This window comes from Nycticebus coucang, chromosome 22 (assembly GCF_027406575.1).
Source record: "Nycticebus coucang isolate mNycCou1 chromosome 22, mNycCou1.pri, whole genome shotgun sequence".
NCBI lineage: Eukaryota > Metazoa > Chordata > Mammalia > Primates > Lorisidae > Nycticebus > Nycticebus coucang.
In genome coordinates, this window is record NC_069801.1 from 45,378,839 (window position 1) to 45,403,556 (window position 24,718).

At 43.1% G+C, this 24,718-nt stretch overlaps 1 protein-coding gene across 1 annotated transcript in view; it reads right to left on the reverse strand.

Annotated features, from left to right (window-relative positions):
- Positions 1 to 24,718, reverse strand: part of AGBL4 (AGBL carboxypeptidase 4) — a 1,493,965-nt gene that overhangs the window by 131,922 nt on the left and 1,337,325 nt on the right. Inside the window, exon 8 of the mRNA XM_053576008.1 lies at positions 23,991 to 24,105. Within this exon, the coding sequence (XP_053431983.1) occupies positions 23,991 to 24,105 (115 nt within the window). The remainder of the gene's footprint in view (positions 1 to 23,990; positions 24,106 to 24,718) is intronic.

Sequence of the window (24,718 nt, forward strand, 5' to 3'; positions counted from 1 at the left end):
AGGGAAAAATACAACAAGAAGATATTTCAATTCTAAATATTTATGCACCCAATTTAAATGCTCCCAGATTCTTGAAGCAGACCTTACTCAGTCTGAGCAATATGATATCTGATAATACCATCATAACAGGGGACTTTAACACTCCTCTTACAGAGCTGGACAGATCCTCTAAACAGAAATTAAACAAGGATATAAGAGACTTAAATGAGACTCTAGAACAACTGTGCTTGATAGACGCATATAGAACACTCCATCCCAAAGATAAAGAATATACATTCTTCTCATCACTCCATGGAACATTCTCCAAAATTGATCATATCCTGGGACACAAAACAAATATCAACAGAATCAAAAGAATTGAAATTTTACCTTGTATCTTCTCAGACCATAAGGCACTAAAGGTGGAACTCAACTCTAACAAAAATGCTCGACCCCACCCAAAGGCATGGAAACGAAACAATCTTCTGTTGAATAACAGATGGGTGAAGGAAGAAATAAAACAGGAAATCATTAACTTCCTTGAGCATAACAACAATGAAGACACAAGCTACCAAAACCTGTGGGATACTGCAAAAGCAGTTTTGAGAGGAAAATTCATCGCTTTAGATGCCTACATTCGAAAAACTGAAAGAGAGCACATCAACAATCTCACAAGAGATCTTATGGAATTGGAAAAAGAAGAACAATCTAAGCCTAAACTCAGTAGAAGAAAAGAAATATCCAAAATCAAATCAGAGATCAATGAAATTGAAAACAAAAGAATCATTCAGAAAATTAATGAAACAAGGAGTTGGTTTTTTGAAAAAATAAATAAAATAGATAAACCATTGGCCAGACTAACGAGGAATAGAAAAGTAAAATCTCTAGTAACCTCAATCAGAAATGATAAAGGGGAAATAACAACTGATCCCACAGAGATACAAGAGATCATCTCTGAATACTACCAGAAACTCTATGCCCAGAAATTTGACAATGTGAAGGAAATGGATCAATATTTGGAATCACACCCTCTCGCTAGACTCAGCCAGGAAGAAATAGAGCTCCTGAACAGACCAATTTCAAGCACTGAGATCAAAGAAACAATAAAAAAGCTTCCAACCAAAAAATGCCCTGGTCCAGATGGCTTCACTCCAGAATTCTATCAAACCTTCAAGGAAGAGCTTATTCCTGTACTGCAGAAATTATTCCAAAAAATTGAGGAAGAAGGAATCTTCCCCAACACATTCTATGAAGCAAACATCACCCTGATACCAAAACCAGGAAAAGACCCAAACAAAAAGGAGAATTTCAGACCAATATCACTCATGAACATAGACGCAAAAATTCTCAACAAAATCCTAGCCAATAGATTACAGCTTATCATCAAAAAAGTCATTCATCATGATCAAGTAGGCTTCATCCCAGGGATGCAAGGCTGGTTTAACATACGCAAGTCTATAAACGTTATCCACCATATTAACAGAGGCAAAAATAAAGATCACATGATCCTCTCAATAGATGCAGAAAAAGCATTTGATAAAATCCAGCATCCTTTTCTAATTAGAACTCTGAAGAGTATAGGCATAGGTGGCACATTTCTAAAACTGATTGAAGCCATCTATGACAAACCCACAGCCAATATTTTACTGAATGGAGTAAAACTGAAAGCTTTTCCTCTTAGAACTGGAACCAGACAAGGTTGTCCTCTGTCACCTTTACTATTCAACATAGTGCTGGAAGTTCTAGCCAATACAATTAGACAAGACAAGGAAATAAAGGGAATCCAAATGGGAGCAGAGGAGGTCAAACTCTCCCTCTTTGCTGACGACATGATCTTATACTTAGAGAACCCCAAAGACTCAACCACAAGACTCGTAGAAGTCATCAAAAAATACAGTAATGTTTCAGGATATAAAATCAATGTCCACAAGTCAGTAGCCTTTGTGTACACCAATAACAGTCAAGATGAGAAGCTAATTAAGGACACAACTCCCTTCACCATAGTCTCAAAGAAAATGAAATACCTAGGAATATACCTAACGAAGGAGGTGAAGGACCTGTATAAAGAAAACTATGAAATCCTCAGAAAGGAAATAGCAGAGGATATTAACAAATGGAAGAACATACCATGCTCATGGATGGGAAGAATCAACATTGTTAAAATGTCCATACTTCCCAAAGCAATCTACCTATTCAATGCCATTCCTATCAAAATACCAACATCATACTTTCAAGATTTGGAAAAAATGATTCTGCGTTTTGTATGGAACTGGAAAAAACCCCGTATAGCTAAGGCAGTTCTCTGTAATAAAAATAAAGCTGGGGGCATCAGCATACCAGATTTTAGTCTATAGTACAAAGCCATAGTGCTCAAGACAGCATGGTACTGGCACAAAAACAGAGACATAGACACTTGGAATCGAATGGAAAACCAAGAAATGAAACTAACATCTTACAACCACCTAATCTTCGATAAACCTAACAAGAACATACCTTGGGGGAAAGACTCCCTATTCAATAAATGGTGTTGGGAGAACTGGATGTCTACATGTAAAAGACTGAAACTGGACCCACACCTTTCCCCACTCACAAAAATTGATTCAAGATGGATAAAGGACTTAAACTTAAGGCATGAAACAATAAAAATCCTCCAAGAAAGCATAGGAAAAACACTGGAAGATATTGGCCTGGGGAAAGACTTCATGAAGAAGACTGCCATGGCAATTGCAACAACAAAAATAAACAAATGGGACTTCATTAAACTGAAAAGCTTCTGTAGAGCTAAGGAGACAATAACCAAAGCAAAGAGACAACCTACACAATGGGAAAGGATATTTGCATATTTTCAATCAGACAAAAGCTTGATAACTAGGATCTATAGAGAACTCAAATTAATCCACATGAAAAAAGCCAACAATCCCTTATATCAATGGGCAAGAGACATGAATAGAACTTTCTCTAAAGACGACAGACGAATGGCTAACAAACACATGAAAAAATGTTCATCATCTCTATATATTAGAGAAATGCAAATCAAAACAACCCTGAGATATCATCTAACCCCAGTGAGAATGGCCCACATCACAAAATCTCAAAACTGCAGATGCTGGCGTGGATGTGGAGAGAAGGGAACACTTTTACACTGCTGGTGGGACTGCAAACTAGTACAACCTTTCTGGAAGGAAGTATGGAGAATCCTCAAAGCACTCAAGCTAGACCTCCCATTTGATCCTGCAATCCCATTACTGGGCATCTACCCAGAAGGAAAGAAATCCTTTTATCATAAGGACACTTGTACTAGACTGTTTATTGCAGCTCAATTTACAGTCGCCAAAATGTGGAAACAGCCTAAATGCCCACCAACCCAGGAATGGATTAACAAGCTGTGGTATATGTATACCATGGAATACTATTCAGCCATTAAAAAAAATGGAGACTTTACATCCTTCGTATTAACCTGGATGGACGTGGAAGATATTATTCTTAGTAAAGCATCACAAGAATGGAGAAGCATGAATCCTATGTACTCAATTTTGATATGAGGACAATTAATGACAATTATGGTTATGGGGGGGGAAACAGAAAGAGGGAAGGAGGGAGGTGGGTGGGGCCTTGGTGTGTGTCACACTTTATGGGGGCAAGACATGATTGCAAGAGGGACTTTACCTAACAATTGCAATCAGTGTAACCTGGCTTATTGTACCCTCAATGAATCCCCAACAATAAAAAAAATAAATAAATAATAAAAAAAAAAAAAAAAAAAAGAAAACTATGGAATCCTCAGAAAGGAAATAGCAGAGGATTTTAACAAATGGAAGAACATACCATGCTCATGGATGGGAAGAATCAACATTGTTAAAATGTCTATACTTTCCAAAGCAATCTACCTATTCAATGCCATTCCTATCAAAATACCAACATCGTACTTTCAAGATTTGGAGAAAATGATTCTGCATTTTGTATGGAACTGGAAAAAAACCCGTATAGCTAAGGCAGTTCTTAGTAATAAAAATAAAGCTGGGGGCATCAGCATGCCAGATTTTAGTCTCTACTACAAAGCCATAGTGGTCAAGACAGCATGGTACTGGCACAAAAATTGAGACATAGACACTTGGAATCGAATAGAAAACCAGGAAATGAAACTAACATCTTACAACCACCTAATCTTCGATAAACCAAACAAGAACATACCTTGGGGGAAAGACTCCCTATTCAATAAATGGTGTTGGGAAAACTGTATGTCTACATGTAAAAGACTGAAACTGGACCCACACCTTTCCCCACTCACAAAAATTGATTCTAAATGGATTAAGGACTCAAAACTGCATATGCTGGCATGCATGTGGAGAGAAGGGAACACTTTTACACTGCTGGTGGGACTGCAAACTAGTACAACCTTTCTGGAAGGAAGTATGGAGAAACCTCAAAGCACTCAAGCTAGACCTCCCATTTGATCCTGCAATCCCGTTACTGGGCATCTACCCAGAAGGAAAAAAATCTTTTTTCATAAGGACACTTGTACTAGACTGTTTATTGCAGCTCAATTTACAATCGCCAAAATGTGGAAACAGCCTAAATGCCCACCAACCCAGGAATGGATTAACAAACTGTGGTATATGTACACCATGGAATACTATTCAGCTATTTAAAAAAATGGAGACTTTACATCCTTTGTATTAATCTGGATGGAAGTGGAAGACATTATTCTTAGTAAAGCATCACAAGAATGGAGAAGCATGAATCCTATGTACTCGATTTTGATATGAGGACAATTAATGACAATTAAGGTCATGGGGGGGAGAAGAAAAGCAGAGAGAGGGAAGGAGGGAGAGGGGTGGGGCCTTGGTGTGTGCCACAGCTTCTGAGGGCAAGACATGATTGCAAGAGGGACTTTACCTAACAAATGCAACCAGTGTAACCTGGCTTATTGTACCCTCAATGAATCCCCAACAATAAAAAACAAACAAACAAACAAAAAAAACCTAAATTCCCAGCCATGGTGGGGTAGGAGAAATAAAGTACAATTATACATGCATATGCTTTCCCTTCATAAATATTCATAACTCCTCCTATCCACCTAGTATAAAATCTTGTGCCCTTTTGTCTCTCTTTGAAGCACGTGTGCCTGTCTTCTGGCTATGCTGGCTCTTTTCTTCAGCATGTTGGAATGCCCACCCAACAGGTTGCTACCTTTTATGAGAAATAAAGCTCTCCTTTTCCCAAAGCATAAATCTTGTAAAATTTTAGAAATTAATACCTTTTGAACTGTTCTTTAGCATCTAGCCCTCTAGCTTAGGATCTTTCCATTGTTGCATGCCTTAGAGTTGGTGTAAAACTAAATCATCTGAACTCTCCATCCAGGGCTCAATCCTGGATTCCATGAGCTTCTGAGTCTCATCCAGGCTGGCTTCCTTCTTATGTTTCTGGTGTCAAAGAAAAGGTAAATCCTAAAGGGTACAATCCGTCAATACCTTCCTGCTTTCTTCTCTCCTTACTCCCTTTCTCCCACCCCCACTTGAATTGAGCCCCCACCAAGGGCCAGGCCTTGGGCTGTGCTCTGGGAGGAGCACAGACCTCTGAGAACCTCAGAGAAGCTCAGGATCTATCCCAGAAAACAGACTCCTTGAGAAAATAGCTCTTCAGGGACAAAGTAAAGGAAAGAGGCCTGTGATTTCCTCTTGGCTCCCTGCATTATAGAACAGAGCATATGGCAGAAGACCTAAGACTCCCAGGCTCCTAGAAAACAGACCTGGGCTTGGATTCAAGTGACACAGACACATATGTTTATGTTCTTGCCCTTCGTTCACTCAGAACAGAGATCCAGCTGCATGCGTGGATTTGGGAGCTAACAATGACCTCTCCTCCAGGGCATGGGCCTCCTACTTGCAAATACCTCTTTCCTCTGTCTCCTTATGTGGACTGGGAGAACCACATTTCCTCATTATAATGCTGCTTCCCCCGAATCAGAATCAGAGAAGAATAATGTGGAAATTTCAAGGAACTTTTGGATCGACAATCAGATTCTCACTGGAGTCCTGCCTAGCCTCTTAGCCCTTCTGGGGTCAGGCTGACCCCAGAAGGATAATTGTTCTTAGTATGCAGAGGAAAGATCACTGAACGCAGGTCTGCTCGTGGCTTACTATATGACCATGAGAAAATCCCTTCCTCTCTTAGGGCCTCCATTTCCCCAATTACAAATGGAGAAGGAGCGCTGGGCCATAGCTTTTTAAGTCTCTTCTAACATAGATTTCACTCTTCCTACCCCTCCTCCCCAGTGGAGAGGAGCTCGAAAAGCAATGTTCCCTCTGTCCTAGGATTTCCATGGGAGCAGTGATGTCTGGGTACCAGGCATTCTCTTTGCTCCAAATAGAGCGGTCATGATCACTCTCCTGGCCAGGCACCTTACTTCCTGACCTAGAACTTGCAAGTGGGTCCATTTTACATTTGCCATTGCAACATGAACATTTTTCTTTGTTACTAAACTCTTTTATTTATTTATTTATTTTTGAGACAGTCTTACGATGTCTCCCTCAGTAGAGTGCTGTAATGTCACAGCTCACAGCAACCTCAAACTCTTGGGCTTAAGCGATTCTCTTCCCTCAGTCTCCCAAGTAGCTGGGACTACAGGTGCCCACCATGACGCCTGGATATTTTTTGGTTGTAGTTGTTATTGTTGTTTGGCAGGCCCAGGCTGGGTTCGAACCTGCCAGCCCTGGTGTACATGGCTGGTGCCCTAGCCGCTGAGCTACAGGCACCAAGCCAGTTACTAAACTCTTGATACCCATAACTGCCACTGTAATCATATTGTAATGTGACATATTGTCCTATTGTATGAATCCCCTGTAATTAATTAGCCATGTCCCCACTGTGGCACATTATGTTGTTTTTGATGCTGCACTATTGAATACTCCAATTCTTAAAGTTTTTTCAACATTTCAGAATTGTTCCTTAGCAATTGTTTCCTAGAAGTAGAATTGCATGGTAAGAGGATTGATGACCATAAAATCACTCTTTAAAATGAAAAAATAGTCCTCAGTAAAGAAGGTAAAATGTGGTGGCAGGGGGAGGGCAAAGCAACATCATCTTCCTGTCAGCCAAACTTTCAGCTTCTTGAAGCAGTTCCTGCCATCTTCCCTTTCGTCATTCAGTAAACATTTACATGTACCCTTATACAGATTGTCTCATTTCATCTTTTACACCATAAAATCCCTATATTGCCATTTTACAGATTAGGGGAAAAAAGGTTAGAAAATTTAAATGACTTTCACTAAAGTCACAGCTACTCTGTGGTGGAGTGAGAACTTGAGCTCAGGAGAACCTGACTCTCAAGAGCACAAAATCTGACTCTCAAGAGCACAAAATCTTACCAATTGCTTTTCCTTACTCTGCTTTTCTCTGGCTACCCTAAATTGTCTTCCAAAAGTATATTAAATGCTGTGATTAGTGTCTTGATCCACAGACATATTCGTGCAGTTCTTAAATAGTCTTACATGTGATATTACTACTTGTGAGAATAATTAGGGACACACAGAGACCCACAGACACACTCATCTGGAACCTTCCAGGGTCATTCAGCCAGGGCATGGTGGAGCAGGCTTCAGACCCAGGACTATCCAGCTCTAAGGCCCTTGCTTTCCTCGGGAACAAACAGTGTAACATGCTCTCTCCCTTTGAGCATGTGTACATGAACTGAGGAGAGGAGACTGGTATAGGGAACAAGGATGAGGCAAGAATCAAATGCAGCGATTTGTCAGTTTTATCACAAATACCCTCTACACAAAGCTCCATGGTAGTGTTGCTGGGACAGATTGATTGATAAGAGATGTTTCCTGCCCTCAAGAAATAAATAGTCTAACAAGGCAAAGAAGATACGCTCCTAAATTTACATGCATTTAAAAGCCAGGAAAATGTGAGGATTGAGTGAAATAATACATTAACAAGCTTAACTTAGCACGGGTTCTGGTACATAATAGTGGTTGTTGTTTTGATTGTACCTTACTATCATTTCATGCTATGTCACACAGAGTGACAGACTAATAGCTTTGCATTCTGTAGGAGGGTGGAGTGACTAGCAATGGTTGAAAATGACCTCTTGTCATTTCCTCCAGTCTAGGAATTAGGCAGATCTGAGTTCAAATTCATGCTCTGTTCCCTGCTAATGGCAGTGGGCATCTGTCCACATTCTTCAGGGAAGGCCCAGGTATAAGATGGGTGGTTTGGGTGAGGTGAGTTTGCTCCTTCATCGTTGCAAGATAAGGTAGCCTTGGCTGGACCTTGTCTCCCACCGTGGAAGCCAGATGAGCCAAATTGTCCTGCTTTGTGACCTGGCAGCCAGGGGCAACAAGAGGCCTTGGGACTAGGGGACACAAAGTTTAGTGTTGTTCCACAGAAGCAGATTATTCCTGCCCTTCAGATCTACTCCGTTAACGAACTGTTAACTGAGCCTGGCCAACAGTTTCTGCTCCATTCTGTACATCCCTTCCTATAAACTTGCTTTTTACTAAAGTGGCTGAAGTCAATCCTTGTTACTTTAGCTAAATGCATTCCTGACCAAATGGCCCTATGGGCTAATTTATAGAAAACTCCAGCAGGCCCCTGTGTTGTCCACTTGCCAATGGCTGGTCACTGAGCAGAAGGAGCCACCAGTCTGGGTGCTGTGCCCACAGAGCTCTTCTAACCACCAATGAGCAGCTAAAATTTTGGAAAAGAACATTGCCCTTGACAATAGGACATAATCATAAACAACCGTATCCTTAGAGATGCTTAGTTATGCGCCTCCCTTCTTTCTCCAAGCAGGAATGCCCACAGTGCTGTCTTGCCCAGGTTGCTCTAGGACACCTCTGTAACCTGAAACCCACTACTGCCCCAGGTAGTTCATCTCTTTCTTGGGCCCTCTAATTAGAGAATTCTTCTCCTCTTTAGCTGTCCCCTAGTGACTTCCCCTCCATTCACAGCCTTGCCCCATGGAGTTGCACAGAATGATGAGTCATATCAAAGAGAACAGGGGCTTTGAGATTTATAGTTAGGTTTAAATTTGAGCTTTACCAGCTCTGTGCCCTTTTTTAAATTTGTTTTTAATATACCTCTGGGCTTCTGTTTTATCATATGTATAATGAGGGTAACAACCCTGACTTTTTGTCTCTAAATGGCCCAGCAGAATCCTCAGGACACAGTGAACATTGAATAAATGATTGCTAGTGATGACAGTGGCAGTGGTGATAACCGCAGTATCATCAAAATTGTCTAAACTTAAGTGTCACCTCCTCCAGGCAGTGGAGAGGGATTTGTACTCCCTGCAATTGCATGGTAGGTGCTTTTCCTCTGCTCCACAGCATCTATTCCTCTCCGTCAGAGTGGCCATAGTGCAAGATATGGTAATTATTGAGTCTGTTTCCCACTGGACCATGAATTTCTCTAAAGCAAGGATGATGTCTTATCCACATTTGTATTTCTGGGCCTGACAAAGAGCCTGGTTCATGGTAGACACTAAATAAATAGTTGCTGAGTAAAAATTTCATTCTTTCCAAAGCATTTTCCTATCTTATATAATACAGTTCTCACAATCAGCCAATCTCACAAGTGGACTCCATTTTTCAAGTGGGAGTGTTGAGGGCCAGAGAAAGTCAGCCACATAACCAATACTCCATTGGGCCCAGATAGAATCTAAGTGTCCTGGCCCTGGCGTCATGGCCTTCCCACTTAGCCACACTGCTTCCAGGAAGCCTCTTTGATTAAAAAAAGGGAGATTCAAAATTGAAGGGAAAATATTAAAGGTGGGAGAGCCTAAAGGTTCACTCCTTGATTCAGTCTGTTTTGAATCATCAACTGGTGATTCAAAGGCAACTTCAATCCTCAAAGAATTCTAGAGCTTTTTAGAAGCAAAGTATTTGTGAAACTCCTTGGTGAGTAGTATCTGCATGGGCACTTTTTCAGATGATTTTTGAAGAATGCTTCTAATGGAAATCAGTCTATCAGCAGGTGGGTATTTACCGAACAAAACATCTCTGGACAGGGGCTGTGGGTAGAGATTCTACCTCCAACATCTTTGTCATCTCGGGAAAAACCACCTCCCTCCCTGGGCACTGTGCTCTTCTTTGTAACATGAAATGGTATATTTTTCCCGCACAGAGATCTCTTCCAACTCTCTTATTGTATGAAGCTAAAGCATCAATAACTGGGCTATTTTTACCCCCCATATTAGGGACTTTGGAGAAAGCATATTTTCCAATACAGTTAAAATACAAGGAAAACAAAATGTTCTAGAAAAAGTATTGATGTAATTTTAAAAAGAAACACCAATAAGTCAAGGGTTACCAACACCTCAACCTTAATTTCATGTAATTTGTCAATATTTGAGACTTGTGTGGGACCCAAATGGGAGCGTGCCAAGCACCAAGGCAGGAGGGAGTATTCCAGGTAGAGTGTGTGGCGTGTACAAAGGTAGAGAAGCAGGAATGACCAGAAATTAGATATATTACTAAGAGGCTACTGATATATTCTCCTGTGTCCCTAACAGGCTATAAGGACCAGAGGGCAAGACTCTTTCTCCTTCTGGTTTCAGAACAAAGAAACGGCTACCTAAGAACAGGGGAATAGAAAAAATGACCCCTAGAGGCCAGCTTTCCCTGCTAGGAGTGCCAGTTTAGAGTCACCAAGTGTGAAATTCTGAGTCTCTGCCCTGGTCTCTGTCTCCTTGGTGCTTTTCTGTTGTTAATTTTTAAGATGAAATTTCTGCATAAGCTCAAAATGAAGACTTACATTGTGACATGAATGGGGTCAACTTATGGCACCAATGGGAAAGGTTATTTGCCATTAGGGCCATTCTAGAAAATGCAAATATATAGAAACCAAATTTATTTATTTATTTATTTATTTATTTATTTATTTATAGAGACAGAGTCTCACTTTATTGCCCTCAGTGGAGTGCTGAAGTGTCATAGCTCACAGCAACCTCCAACTCCTGGGCTTAGGTGATTCTCTTGCCTCAGCCTCCCAAGTAGCTGGGACTACAGGTGCCCACCACAATGCCCGGCTATTTTTTTGTTGCAGTTTGGCCAGGGCTGGGTTCGAACCCGCCACTCTTGGTATATGGGGCCAGCGCCCTACACACTGAGCCACAGGCGCTGCCTGTACAGACCACATTTATACATGAATGTATAATATATCATTTCTTTCTTTTGAATTGGAGATACTCATGAGTATCTTTTCTTTCTACTTCCAAAAAGTGAGCTTCAGGATGGCAAGGACCATGTTTGAGTCATCTTGTCCACTCCCACTCTAACATTATCTGTTATGCTGTAGACCCCGGCATAGAGAAGGGTCAATGTATCTATTGAATGAATGAACAACAGATGCACAAGTGCATAAATGAATACCCTGTAGGTTTGCAAGTGAGGCTTAGATAATTACTTTCAGACACATTTTCAAAAGTATTTAAGCACCTATTAAATGCTAGACACGTTCTCAATAATCTAGTGGGATAGGTATTATTTATTCTCACTTTATACATGAGCAAATAAAATACAAGAAAGATTTGACCTTGAGAGGATCACTTGACAACCACTACCAGATAGACCTGGTATTCAGACCAGGTCTTGTTGATGTCAGGATGGTCCACACTCGCCCTGTGAGGTCCCCCAAGCCACCTGTGAGACTGTGTGATCTGGGAAAGAAACACTCAGTGACTCATTTGTCTGCTCTTCCTGTCCTGGCCTCGTCCTCTTTTGCCCAGTGGCAGAGCTGCAATGGTTCCAGTGAATGTTATTCAAATGACAAATAAATAGCTCCGTCTCGTGAAGGTCATCATGCCTCATTCCTGCTACAATAATGGCATCTAGAATGAGAGCAATGATTTCAATTTCCCTCCTTATGATTTCCTTTTCATCTCTTCTAAAGAAGGATATCAAAAAAGGCAGCTTGGCAGCTCCAGATCAATCTTGCCCTGAGCACCGTGATACTGCGTGCTCTTGGAAGCAGTGCCATTGACAAGCAGAGATGTATGGGGCATGCCTGCAATTGTCCCCCAAACACAGCAGTTTTTCAGCATTACCAATGAGCTGTATTGGATTAAGTATATTTGCACCAAAAGCAAAATAAATATTGCTTTATTTAATGCCACTAAAAGGTTGGGATTCAATTGCCCTTGGCCTGAGGCACCTTGCAGTTCTATTGATTGGCCAGGGTCAGAATGCCAGATAATCTGTCATCAACGTCTCCTGCAAAATGCTTACCCAGTGGATTGGGATCTGCTGTGGTGTAGGTGGACAGTGGTCGTTAGTGTCCTTTGTCCCAAGCACAGGGACATGCTTGACATGACACAACCACTCCCTGTTACCACCACCAAAATATTACGGAGCATGTCTCTTACTTTCCTTCTCAGATCATCAGGACAAGGGGATATCTGTGGTCAGGATTGTAAAGACAGAAAGTGGGAAGCATAGGAACACAGGCTTCAACGGCAAAGGTCTTGGATTGAGTCCCAGATCTGGCACCAAGGAGCTCTGTGACTTTGGACAAATTCATCTGTTTTGCCCAAAGACCTGCAAGTGCTGGGAGGACAGAGGCTGAATCTGTTTAATATGTCAACTGAGACTGAGTCTTCAGCGCTGGCTCAGTGTCTAGCATGCAGCCTATCTCATTTGAACCGTATGAATGAATAGGGTCAGGAGGGTTAAAACATTTACATCGGTCCAGCAAGGACCAAGCAACAGAGGCTGGACTGAACCCAGTCTGCCTGACTGAAGCCTATGTTCTTAGCCACCATCTTAACAGTCCTGGGAGTCAGGTCAGAGCTAGATAGAGGGTCTGTTCTTCATGTGAGATTAGAAGTTGATGCAACATTATTTATTTATTTATTTAGTTAGTTAGTTAGTTATTGAGACAGAGTCTTACTATGTCGCCCTTGGTAGAGTGCTGTGGAGTAACAGCTCACAGCAACCTCAAACTCTGGGGCGTAAGTGATTCTCTTGCCTCAGCCTCCCGAGTAGCTGGGGCCACAGGTGCCTGTCACAATGCCCAGCTACAACATCTTTATTTTATAAATGCAGGAATTAGTCTCAAATGAGTAACTAGTATGGAAGATATCTTTATGCAAGTTTACAAAATATGCCCCACCACAAGACTGACATGTTGCAGAAAGGTTCCCTTTCTAGGTAGTGACATATAAAGTGCCACCTTCTTTGGCCAGGCTTTGGTTTGGGTGCAGAGTCACGGCCCCCATGGGCCCCTTGACCAGGAAACTTCTTGCAGTGCACAAACCGCACGTCTGCTTGGGGCGCTCTTAGGTGTGCTCAAGGGTCGTAGCAAAGCCAGGGTTAGCACTAGGGTTTCCTACCTCTGAGGTTCATCCAGAAAGGTCTTTACCCTTTAATGGTGACCTTTTTGGCAAAATAGTAGAAGACTTGGGGGAGAGGTGCTCAGATCACGCCTGGAAAAGGGATCATCTCCAGCCCTAAGGAGTATTCCTGGTGGACAAAGAGAAGCGTTGTTGAAGTGCCATCTCCCCTCCCATGCCGAGCACAGACTCCAGGAATCCCTCCTCCCTCCTTTTTGTCTCCTGCTCAGCAGCAAGAAACACCAGGCTCTGGGGGATGTCCAGCGTTGCCACTTAAAACAATTCTTAGAGCCAGTCGCCAACTGGGAGGATCTGAGATTTCATAAAACCTAATCTCCAAATGTAAAAAATGGGGAGGCTGAGGCTACAAGGGTAGAAGGGGTTTGCCAAGGTCCCACGACTATATAAGGGTCTAGTTAGAAGTCCATTCCATAACCAATGGATTAGTTTTCTCTTTAAAAAAATGTATGGACAGGACAAGTCTAAGATATAGAGATACAAGATAAAGATATAAGAACACTGACAAGAAGTTTATTCCTTTTTACAAGGCCCGAGGGAGGACATTTTCTCAGGGAGCACACTGGCCCTTGAGGTTGGGAATTAGCTATTTCATCCTTGTGCAGGGGCTGTGCTAATCTCTGCATCATTCCAATGATTTTAGTATACGTGCTGCTGAAGCGAGCATGGATTTAGTTATTTCAATTTCTTGAGTGAAAAGGGGCAGCAGAAACACAAAAGGGCAGAAAAATCCTTTGGGTTTTCACAAGATCTGGGTGCTGGCAAAACCCACCAACACCTGCTCTGAGGCTAAGAATGGCTCCGAGGGGAGTGTGGCTCAGCTGCCACTTGCTACCTTTGTGGCTGAGCCTCTCTGTGCCCCACCCCTAACCTGAGAAGAGGGATTTTGCCTACCTCGGAGTGTTGTGCTGAGGACTGTGATTCAGTGCTTGTAAAATGCTGAAGATGCTGTCTAGTTTGAGACAGTGCTACACATATGAACTGTCCTTGTGCTTTGCTCTTGGTGTGACCTTCAGGATCTTCCAAAATCTGTACATCCTGGCCAGTCTTTACATCCTGGAAGGCTAGCATGTGATAGGGCCTGTGAGCTAATGGCAAAAGTGCACCTCCCTGTGGGCTGATGCAATTCCCCCGAGTCTCAAGACTTGTCAAGCCTGGGCTGCACCCCAGCCTCCATCTGCCCTCTTAGCTGGTGCCCTTGTGCAGTGCCGAGACAGTACACTGTGTGTAGGCCATGGCACCAGACATTCCAGAAACTCAGCATTGCCCAAGGATCCCTGCTCTTGCAGGCCTCAAGCAGCAAGGCCCAGAGGCAGCACCTGGGCTCTGAGTCAGCTCTCCAGGTTTGACTCCTGGACCTCCTTCTATTAAAAGTGGACAAACTGCAACCAGAAAATAGCCGGGCGTTGTGGCGGGCACCTGTAGTCCCAGCTACTCGGGAGGCTGAGGCAAGAGAATTGCTTAAGCCCAGGAGTTGGAGGTTGCTGTGAGCTGTGTGAGGCCACGCACTCTACTGAGGGCCATAAAGTGAGACCCTGTCTCTAAAAAAAAAAAACAAAAAAAAGTGGTACCCTGGGCAAATGACCTAACCCCTCTTTGTGTATCAGTTTCCTAATCTGCAGTATGAAGATCATTTGTGAAGTTCATGAGGTTGTTGAAAGGAGCCCCTCATTGCTCTCAGTGCCCAGGGTACAAAAAGTGGCTCTTCCTCTCCACTCCCTTTCTTCCTCTTCCTGAGGGAGGCGATGGAACTTCTCTCATTCATCAGCTCCAGAAAAGGAGCAGAACCCATTTGGGCCTAGCACCTTCTGCCATGATCTGGAGTCCTGCAGGAAAGGCCTCCCCTCATCCAGGTGATGTACTTTCTGAGAGGTAGCTCACTTCTAGTCCTGCTCATGGCTGATGGGAAAGTTGAATTTTGGGGTGAACTTACAGAAGGCTAAATTTGGCCATTAGCATAGGTTGTACCTTCCAAACGCTGCTTTCATGAATAATAAAGTTGATATTTTGACTTCTATCTTTCTGATCTCTGAATGTCCCTCTAAACTGTAGAAGTGGGATGAGAATGGGTGCAGGAATAGGACTGATTATTACTCCTATAATCTCCAGGAGAAAGAACGTATATAAGACACTAGAATAATGACTGCCAGCTTGTATTTCAATTAATACGTCACATCATTATTCTTCTTATTACCAGTGTTATTTGCTATTATTAGCCCTTTGGGGTGGAACATGTGGCCATTCTCTTCCCCTGGCCAACTCCTACTCTCCCTTCAAGACTCATCTCCACAATTTCCCCCTCAGGACGTTTTCCCAATTTGCTCTATCCCAGCCCTCCCAGCTGGGCTGGGGTGCCTCCTCAGTAACTTCACAGCCTGGGAACCGCTGGGCCTTTCTCCACCAGCACAGGTGTCTCCTCTCCATCCTGTGAACTCCTTAAGGGCAGGCACAGGAACCAGCCCACCTGACATCCTCAGGGCAGAGTACAAAGTCTGTGCTTGGTGAACGGAGTGCGGTGAGGAAAATAGAAGAGGAGGAAGAAACAATTTAGTATAAAGACTTCTTTTTTTTTTCTCCCCTCCCATACATACACACACCTCCTGGAATTAGGAGAAATCTGTTCTAATCTTTTTTTATTATTATTAAATCATAGCTGTGTACATTAATTAGTCTAAAGACTTCTTAAGCAGAGGCAGAGTGCCACCAAAAACAGATGTGAGCGAGAGCAGGCCAGGTTAGCACCATAAAGGCAAGAGGATCAACGAGGGTGGGTACAGGAAGGTGCAAGATGGGTCGTGGGCAAGGATGCTGAGAGGGAAGTTCAGGGCCACCAGGCAGGCCTTGAATATAGGTAGAGAGCTTAGGTTTGATGGGAAGCCAATGACAGATTTTACATGAAGAACTAGTACTATTCAAGCAGTGGTTTAAGAACTAAGACCAGAAATGATGAAGTTCTTCATTCTATCACATTGTTTTGCGCTTCCAGACTCCCCAGCCGCTATTCTGGGTTACTGGCTCCTCAGAGGCCTGTCTTCACTGTAGAATCAATTATTAAAATCAACTCGCTATCAACCCTAACTTTCAAATGCTATTCAGCTGCTTGCAGGGACAGAGATGGGGAGCTGCCTCCACAGACATCTTGCCATCTGGCCTTTTTCGTGGAACCTGGCTGGGAAGCTCATTTGAATAATTGGTTTTGGCGGTGTGCACTTGTGGGTTAGACACCTGATTACACTGCCAGCCGCGGTGTCCTTTCAGCCTCCACAGAAACATCACTCAGGTTATGTAAAGCAAGAGAGTCTCTCGGAGATAGGGGTCTGTCTGGCCCCTGCTGTCACCCTGGCTTCATCTGAGCTAACTGTGATTCACTCACTGTGTGACCTTGAGCAAGTTACTTAGCCTCTCTGTAGCTTGCTGTCTTCTTTGCTCAAAGAGGGAGAGTGATTCCTGCCCTGTCTATGCCACAGGCTTCTTATAAGTCTCTCAGGGAGATGGGGGAGTTGTGACTTTGCAGAAATGCAAGTGGAAAAATTTAGTTAAAGATCTAGGTTGAGGAGACCTCAATGTCAGACAGCAAGGTGTGCGTAGGCCGTACCAGAACAATTACGGTTCCCAGACTGAGGCTTGTGGGGGCCCCTTCCTGCTCTGAATCCACTAATTGGCTCTATGGAGTTAATCTACCTGTGTCTCAGTTTTCTCATCTGTAAAACAAGAATAAGGACACAATTATTGTAAGAATTAAATGGAACAATAAATGCAAAATGCCTACAGTAGTGCCAGGCGCAGAGGCTGGCTATATGTCAGCTCTCGTCTTCATTAGCGTTGCCATCATCATCACCATCACAATTACGTCCTCCGGTCCCGTACACCAGGCCTCCAAGACAGACATCTGGAGCGTGTCCAGAGGACAACAGAAGGGCGGGGAGAGGAGCAATGGGTTTCAGACTATATGTGAGCAGTTGGAAGGCTTTGTGGGTCTGGAGAATAGGAGTTGGTGGTGGTGGGAGCCAGAGGGGACTGGGGAGCAGTGCTGTGACAGGGCCAGGGAAGGAGGCACACTGTGAGCCAATGCTTGCCATGGGTCTTTTTTTTTTTTTTTTCCATTTGTAGCTTGATGAAAAGTGTGCAGGGTTTTCTGTTATAGAAAAAATAGAACATTGAATTGTATTTAACAGTTTATATAGCTGATTTTATATTCTATTTTATTTTGGACGGTTTAAAATGTTTCTTCCACTGGATTTTAAGGTGGAAGATGTAGGCCAATTATAATGTATGTGTGTGCACATGTGTATGTGTGTGTTTCTGTGTGTGTATGTGTGTGTCTCTGTGTGTGTATGCATGTGTGCATGTGTGTATGGGTGTCTCTCTGTGTGTATCTGTGTGTATGTGTGTGTGCATGTGTGTCTCTGTGTGTGTCTGTGTGTTCATGTGTGTATGCATGTGTGCATGTGTGTATGGGTAATGTCTCTCTGTGTGTATCTGTATGTGCATATGTGTCTCTGTGTGTGTGTGTGCGCATGTGTGTCTCTGTGTGTATGTGTGTCTCTGTGTGTGTCTGTGTGTCTTTCTGTGTGTGCATGTGTGTATGTGTGTGTCTCTCTGTGTGTGTATGTGTGTGTGTCTCTCTCTCTGTGTGTCTCTGTGTGTGTCTCTGTGTGTATGTGTGTGTGCATGTGTGTATGGGTATGTCTCTGTGTGTCTCTGTGTGTGTATGTATGTGTTGGAAATACCTTCCCTGGTGTCTCACCCACTGCTATGTTTAATCTCCTTGTCCTGTGAAAACCCATCTTCATCTCCCTTTCATGTCTCATGAACTCTTACATATCCCCCGTTTGTCAGAAAGCCTCCCTGGTCACGCCTCGTTAGCAGGAAGCCCTTTCTGCTGCAGGAGACAGTGCAGCACAAGGCTGCATCCGGAGCAGCCTAGCCTCTGCCTTCGTGGGTTCATAAACCTGCTCTGACCCTTCATGGTGAGGGAACTGGGACAAGTTCCTTGGCACCTATGTGCCCTAATTTCCTTCTCTATTTAAAATTAGGAGAGAATGGGAAGAGGGGAGAAGAGAGAGGAGATTGGTATGCTCCCACCTGATGGGCATAATGTGGGGGTTTATGGTACACCTTCTGGGTTCAGGACACAGCTATAACAGGGACTTTACCTAAAAAATGTAAACATTGTAACCTAATCATTTGTACCCTCAGATTAATCTGAAATTTAAAAGAAATTAAAAAAAAATAAAAGTGGGGCATCACACTACCTCCACCCTGGGGTTTCTTGAGGATTAAATGAGATGATACACAGAGTGTGCAGTGAGTGGGTTCTCACACATTAGCTCTTGTGATCTATCTTCAGGCCTCCACAGCACCACACCCATACTTCTAGAACAAACTCGGGGATTCTCATTGGCAAGGGCTGTGTCTGATTTGCTCCTGCTTCCCCAAGGCCTAGCACAGGGCCTTAACATCCAGCAGGCCCTCTACAAATCTTAGGTAAATTAGATTTACTGCACTGAAGCGTCCTTTGCTACATGGTGATTGCCAGGGCCCAGAGACACAACGACGGTGCAGTTGCCGATCTGCACAGCTTCTCTTTGCACCACTGGGCTCTGCAGCGCCATGCTACAAGGCAGTCATTTCTTCACCACCCATAGAGGTCTGCTCCTCCCCACCCCACCTCCACACTCCCAGGAAGCACTGAGGTTTTCTGAAGATGAGAAATTTCACAGCATCCTGCTATCTTTTGGGTAACTGCGTATTTTATGATGACTAATAGGCAATTACTATGGTAATATTGCAATTCAGCATGTGTGAGGTTTGGGAAATGAGAAATTATGGGTAACTACTTTGGACTCATTTCTATGGTAACAAAAAGTAATTGTCATTAAATACCAGTTATACTGAGGCTGTACCTGGTAATTATAGATTTTTATGCCTAGAAACATAAATAAAACCAATAAATTTATTCAAAGGTCTATGACTGTTTACTTATACGTGGCTCTATGGAATACACAATGACAGGCACCTAATTAAGAAATGCAAACCCAACACAGAGTTTTGCGCTGTCACATGAAGATGGAAAGTCTGTTTTGCAAATGCAAGGCGACTTGTGCATTGCACACACTCAGGAAACAAAGTGGGGTTCAGCCGCGGGTGGGGGGTATCTTCTCTGCAAAGTGATGGGGAGGAGGAGTGGAAGAGAGAGTATGCGAATGCTGCGATATGCGTTTGCAGCCATGCTTTCCGCGAGACATTGAGAATTAATTCTAGACGAATAGAACGTTTTACTCCCCATCTCAATGACCCTCCAACTAGGAGTTGGAGTTCCTTGGATCTGTAACACCTGACATTACAATATCCATCCTTCAAGACCCCAAGGTCCCATCCTACATACCCCCTGAGCTCTCTGAAAATGTTCACATTGCAGTCAGTGGCCATACTGTTCGTTTTTTTAAAAAAAATATATGTCATAAAATATACACAACAAAATTTGCCATCTTAACTATTTTTAAGTGTCTAGGCCAATGGCACTAAGTACATTCATGATGTTCGCTATCATCACCACCATCCATCTCCAAAACTCTTTTCGTGTTGTAAAATTGAAGCATTGTGACCATCAGACAATAATTCCCCATTCTTTCCATCCTTCCACCCCTGATAACCACCATTCTCCTTTTCCGTCTCTATGAATTTGATCTATGGAATCATACAATATTTGTCTTTTGGGGCCTGGCTTAATTCACCTGGCATAACATTGTCAAGGTTCATTCATGTTGGAGCCATCCCATTCTTGACAGAGCCTCTCCCCAGTGCTCCTATTAAGTGATAGAAGGTGCCTTTCACTTAATTTTCCTCTTCCAAGAGGGTAAGAGGAAAACTGAGGCCAGGGGAGAAGACTGTGCTGTCCAAGGACAAAAAAGAATGCTCAGGAGAGTGAGCAAAGTTAGACACCCAGTTCTCTGCACCTACTGACAGCTTTAAAGCAAAGGCAATGTCGTATGGAGAGTCCTGGCTGCACCCTATGGGCTTTGCTTAAATGGATATAATCATGGTCACAGCTGAGTGCATCTGGCCATAGTTACTCAATGCTGGGCATTGAAGGTTTGTGCCATAGCACCATCACTGCATGCTGCTGTCTAGTTCATTCATTCATTCATTCAGAAAATACCTATCAAGGGCTCATTCTGTGCCTGGCCCCTTTCCCTCCTCTTCTCCTTCCTTCTCCCCTCACCCCTTCCCTGCCTTGCTGCCTTCCTTTCCAGCTTCATTCCTCCCTCCAGCCCCCTGCCATCTTTGTTCCTATACGCAAGCTAGTTTGAGTCGATTTTTATTATTTGCAATTGGAAAAATCTTACCCAAGTCCTTCCTTCATGGAATTGTTGTAAGGATCAAATGAGATCAGTGCGTGCATGTTTGACAGGCCATTGGACCAGCAAGCAGAATTCTTGAAGTGGCATGGCCTAAAAATGTGTTTTATAAATCCTAACATGGGTCAGGGGTGGTGTGGACCTCTGCTCACTTACCTTTGGGAAATATTGAATACTATAGTCCCCTCTTGAAATTCTCTATGTTTATTAGTATATTGAAGATTCTGAAAGTTCTTATTGCAAAAGGACATGTTTAAGTTTACTTAACTCTATGTTTCCTGAACTTATCTGAATTCTGAATTATTTTCTCACCCATAACACGTTGATACAGGATTCCACCACTCAGGGCTAGACAGGGAACCCTCCATCATCTAGGCCCAGGTGAGCTCAGAGGTCAGACCCCCATTTCAGGCACAAGCAGACTGCCTTTTTCAGGACACACCCTCTGGGCTCTGGTAAGATCATGAATAAAGCAGCCTGAGATGGTATTTTTGGGTGGTTCCACCTTGAGTAAGAGCACATATCCTAATCCCATCTCAGAGACAAAAACTGTAAAGTATCCAATGTACTCAGTACTTCTATGAAACCTACTTATATTTACTCACACTTTCTTATGAAAGATAGAACACAACTATAGCCCAGGATGAAGGAGAGAAATGGAGTGGGAAGGGAGGGGAGAGGGGAGGTTTGATAGAGGGAGGATAAAAGGCAGGACCACACCTAAGGAGCATATGACAAAGGTACAAGTCAAATCTGTCAAGTGTAGAACATGAATGTCTTAAAACAATAATCAAGTAAATGAGGTGACAACTATGTTGATTGGTTTGATCTAACCACATCAGATTGTATATAAAAAAAATCAACACATTGAACCCCACATATGCATAAATGTATTCATGATCTATATGTATTTGACTTAAAAAAAAAAAACAAAACACTGTAAAGGACCTGATAACCTTGCCCTAAAGGTGGAGGAACTACATTCATTCATTTGTTAATGCCCTCATTAACTTTGAAAAGATGTAGACCTAATACCCCTAGATAAAGAGCCCAGTAGAAACTCCTCAGTTCAGTTCTTTCCCCCTTCCAGAAGCTCTGGTGCTTTTTACTTCTTCTGTATTCCTTTCTAACTTCTAATAAAAATCCTATCTGATCTGTGGTCCATGGATTCATTCTTTGAATCCCCAAGACCAAGGACCTACTGAAGAGCAAAATTCCGATATCAACGTTGGCAAGCATGCCAAAATGTGGAAATATTGCTGTGGAGAGTAGTATGGCTCTGGGATGGGTTGGCCTAGAGGACTTCTAAGGCACCTTGAAGCTCTCAATTCTGAATCTTTATTATTACTTTAATATTCTCCAAAGCTTGAGTAATGAATTCTCGTGATTGATAAGCTCTTTGTTGCACTCAGGGCCGTTTTAGCAATAGGATTAATACCTGCAGTTAGAGATGTTCTCCAGCTCTCATAATGAGAATCACATATTCTTACCAGGAGAATGTTGAGAACTGAAATTTTGGTATGAAACCATTTCTGAACCTTGGAGCTCTTTTATCTGGCAGTCCTCAAATCATAAAATCTGCATAAAATTGATGATAACATGAATAAGTGTGTTGAGTAGCCATATTGACCTCTCTGACCACTGCTGCTCTTGTAATTAAACAGAAATGTTAATGTAAATCAAATGGTTTTTCCTCCACCCATATCAACTAACAGTGCATTCTGTCTAGAAAAGGTGGAAAGGCTTTGCTCTCAGGTCTAAACAAGCCATAAAACCTGCAAATGCTAATGAATCATCTCTTCAGCAATGTGGAAGCAAAACCATCTGTAATGAAGGCTTCATGTATCCCGTGGACTTTCTTGAACTCATACCCAGGGGTACCAAGAAGTCCCTCTGGACCCAATTGCCACACTCTTGAAAAGTGGTAAACTAACACTGTGTAGATAGATGAGCCTGCCCAGGTATCAAGAGATATGGTTCTGGTCTGAATTTGGCCACTGACCTTGGGCAAGGGCCATCTCATCTCTGGGTTTTAGTTTCATCATCAGGAAAGTCATGGTTCTCATTCTTTCATATTCATCAAGTACTTTTCCAGCATCTACTATGTGCTGTCCCTGCTGCTAGACACCAAGGACCAAAAGAGCATTAAGGCTCAGTCCTGCCCTCCAGTGGCTCTAAATCTAGTGGGGGCTGTGCATGAGATGAGACATGTTCAATGACTAGGTCTGTGGGAGCTCAGAGAAGGGAAGGGTTGGTCTGGGGGGGAGTTTGGAGGATGTCTTCCAGAAGAAGGGACATGAGCTGAGCTGTTGAGATGAAGAAGGGATGAGGAAGCCTTGGACAGAGCACAGCCTGTATGAACCAACCGGACATGTCTGGGGAACTAGGCTTTGCTAAGAGCAGCTAAAGCAGCAGTTCTAGGAGGGGACGCCGAGACGTGAGGCAGAATGGTGGACAGATAGGCACCAGGTTGCACAGAGCCTTGCATGAAAAGCTAGGGAGCTGTGGGTATTATCTTGAAAGTTGCAGGCCTACTTAGCTCTAAAGCTACATAATTTGGATGGTGAAGTTAGAGAATCCATGATTTATTGGTTGTGCAACTTTGGGCAAGTCATTTACGTTAACTGTGAAATAAGGACAATAACATTATTTATCTGTGTTAGGTAAAGATTCAGTGTTACTTTGGCAGCTAATCTTCTGATGGGGGAATTTTAACCTATAAATTATGGTGCTAATATGGGAAAAAGGTAGTTTAGGTAGTTTAAGACTGAGTGTGGGGCCAACTGGTGTATCCACACCGAAGAGAAATGCTGTTCAGATGACCTGGGATTTCACTATTTATGATCTCTAAGAAGAAACACAGCAACAAAACAGTACTCAGTCCAACCACCAAGCAATATTCTCCGAAGCACACTCCTCCCACCATTTCTTTTGATGCTTACAAGTGCCCTGCCAGGTAAGTAATTATTCTTTCTATTATGCAAGAGATACTGAGTATCAAAGAAGGAAAGTGAATTCTCCAAGATTTACACAGAAAGTAGGTGCCAAAACCGATACCAGGCCTCCTGATTCCTGGTCCGGCGAGTCATCCGGAAAACCCCAGCCAGTGTCCTCAGGTGGCTACTCATGAAACTGTCAAGGCTCATTAACCACGTCTCAAGAACCAGGGTGAAACTTCCTCTAATGAATTCACAGGTAGCTTCCAAATTCCTCCTCAACAATACATCCCATATTTCTTCTTGCTTCTGTACCACCATCCTATGTCTCCATGCTTCTCAGCATTCTCCCCAGTCTCTCACCTGTAATTCCCCAGGTAGACGCCATCAGGGTTGAGCATAGGTGCGATCTTGAAGACCAGGTGCTCCCGCAGGACTCGGGCAATGGGGTGCTGGCTCACAAGGAAGTCAATGATCCCTAGGGAAAGAGAGACATCCAGTTGAACCTCAAAGGGTCCCAAGAAGGATCAAGAACACTTTTCTCAGCTTAGAAAACAGTAAGAGTTCAGTGGGTGATTCTGACATGTGTTGTTATTGGCCTCTGTGGATGTGTGGCTGTGGTCTAGGTGTTACCCGGTGAATTTTACAAACACACCTCTGTTTCCAAGAGACAGGCAGTTTGGGACATAACATGGAAGCCCATGGGCAGGAGGGAGAGAGCATTTCCTGCTATAGAGAACTGGAAGGGCTTCCAAGGAAGATGGCATTGGAGCTGTGCCTCAGACGGTCCACCAGGTTCCGACAGACAGATGGAAGAGTGAGCAAATTTAGGCTATTCTTAGAGATGGTCTCTAACAGACACATTGTTAATGGAGCACTGACATCAGGCCTGATGATCATAGTGTCAAGGATCTTAGGGATCTGAGGCCTTACGTTGTTACTAAGAAGTGGAGAGGAGAAGGGATTTGACCAAGTCCCTTGAGGAGAGGAAGTTTCTTTTTTGCTTCTTTCCCCATTTTGAGGGTCTTCTGTCCCAGGACTCCCAGGCTGACTGCTCTTCCTGCTTCTCACTGGCACCAAAACCACCCTGA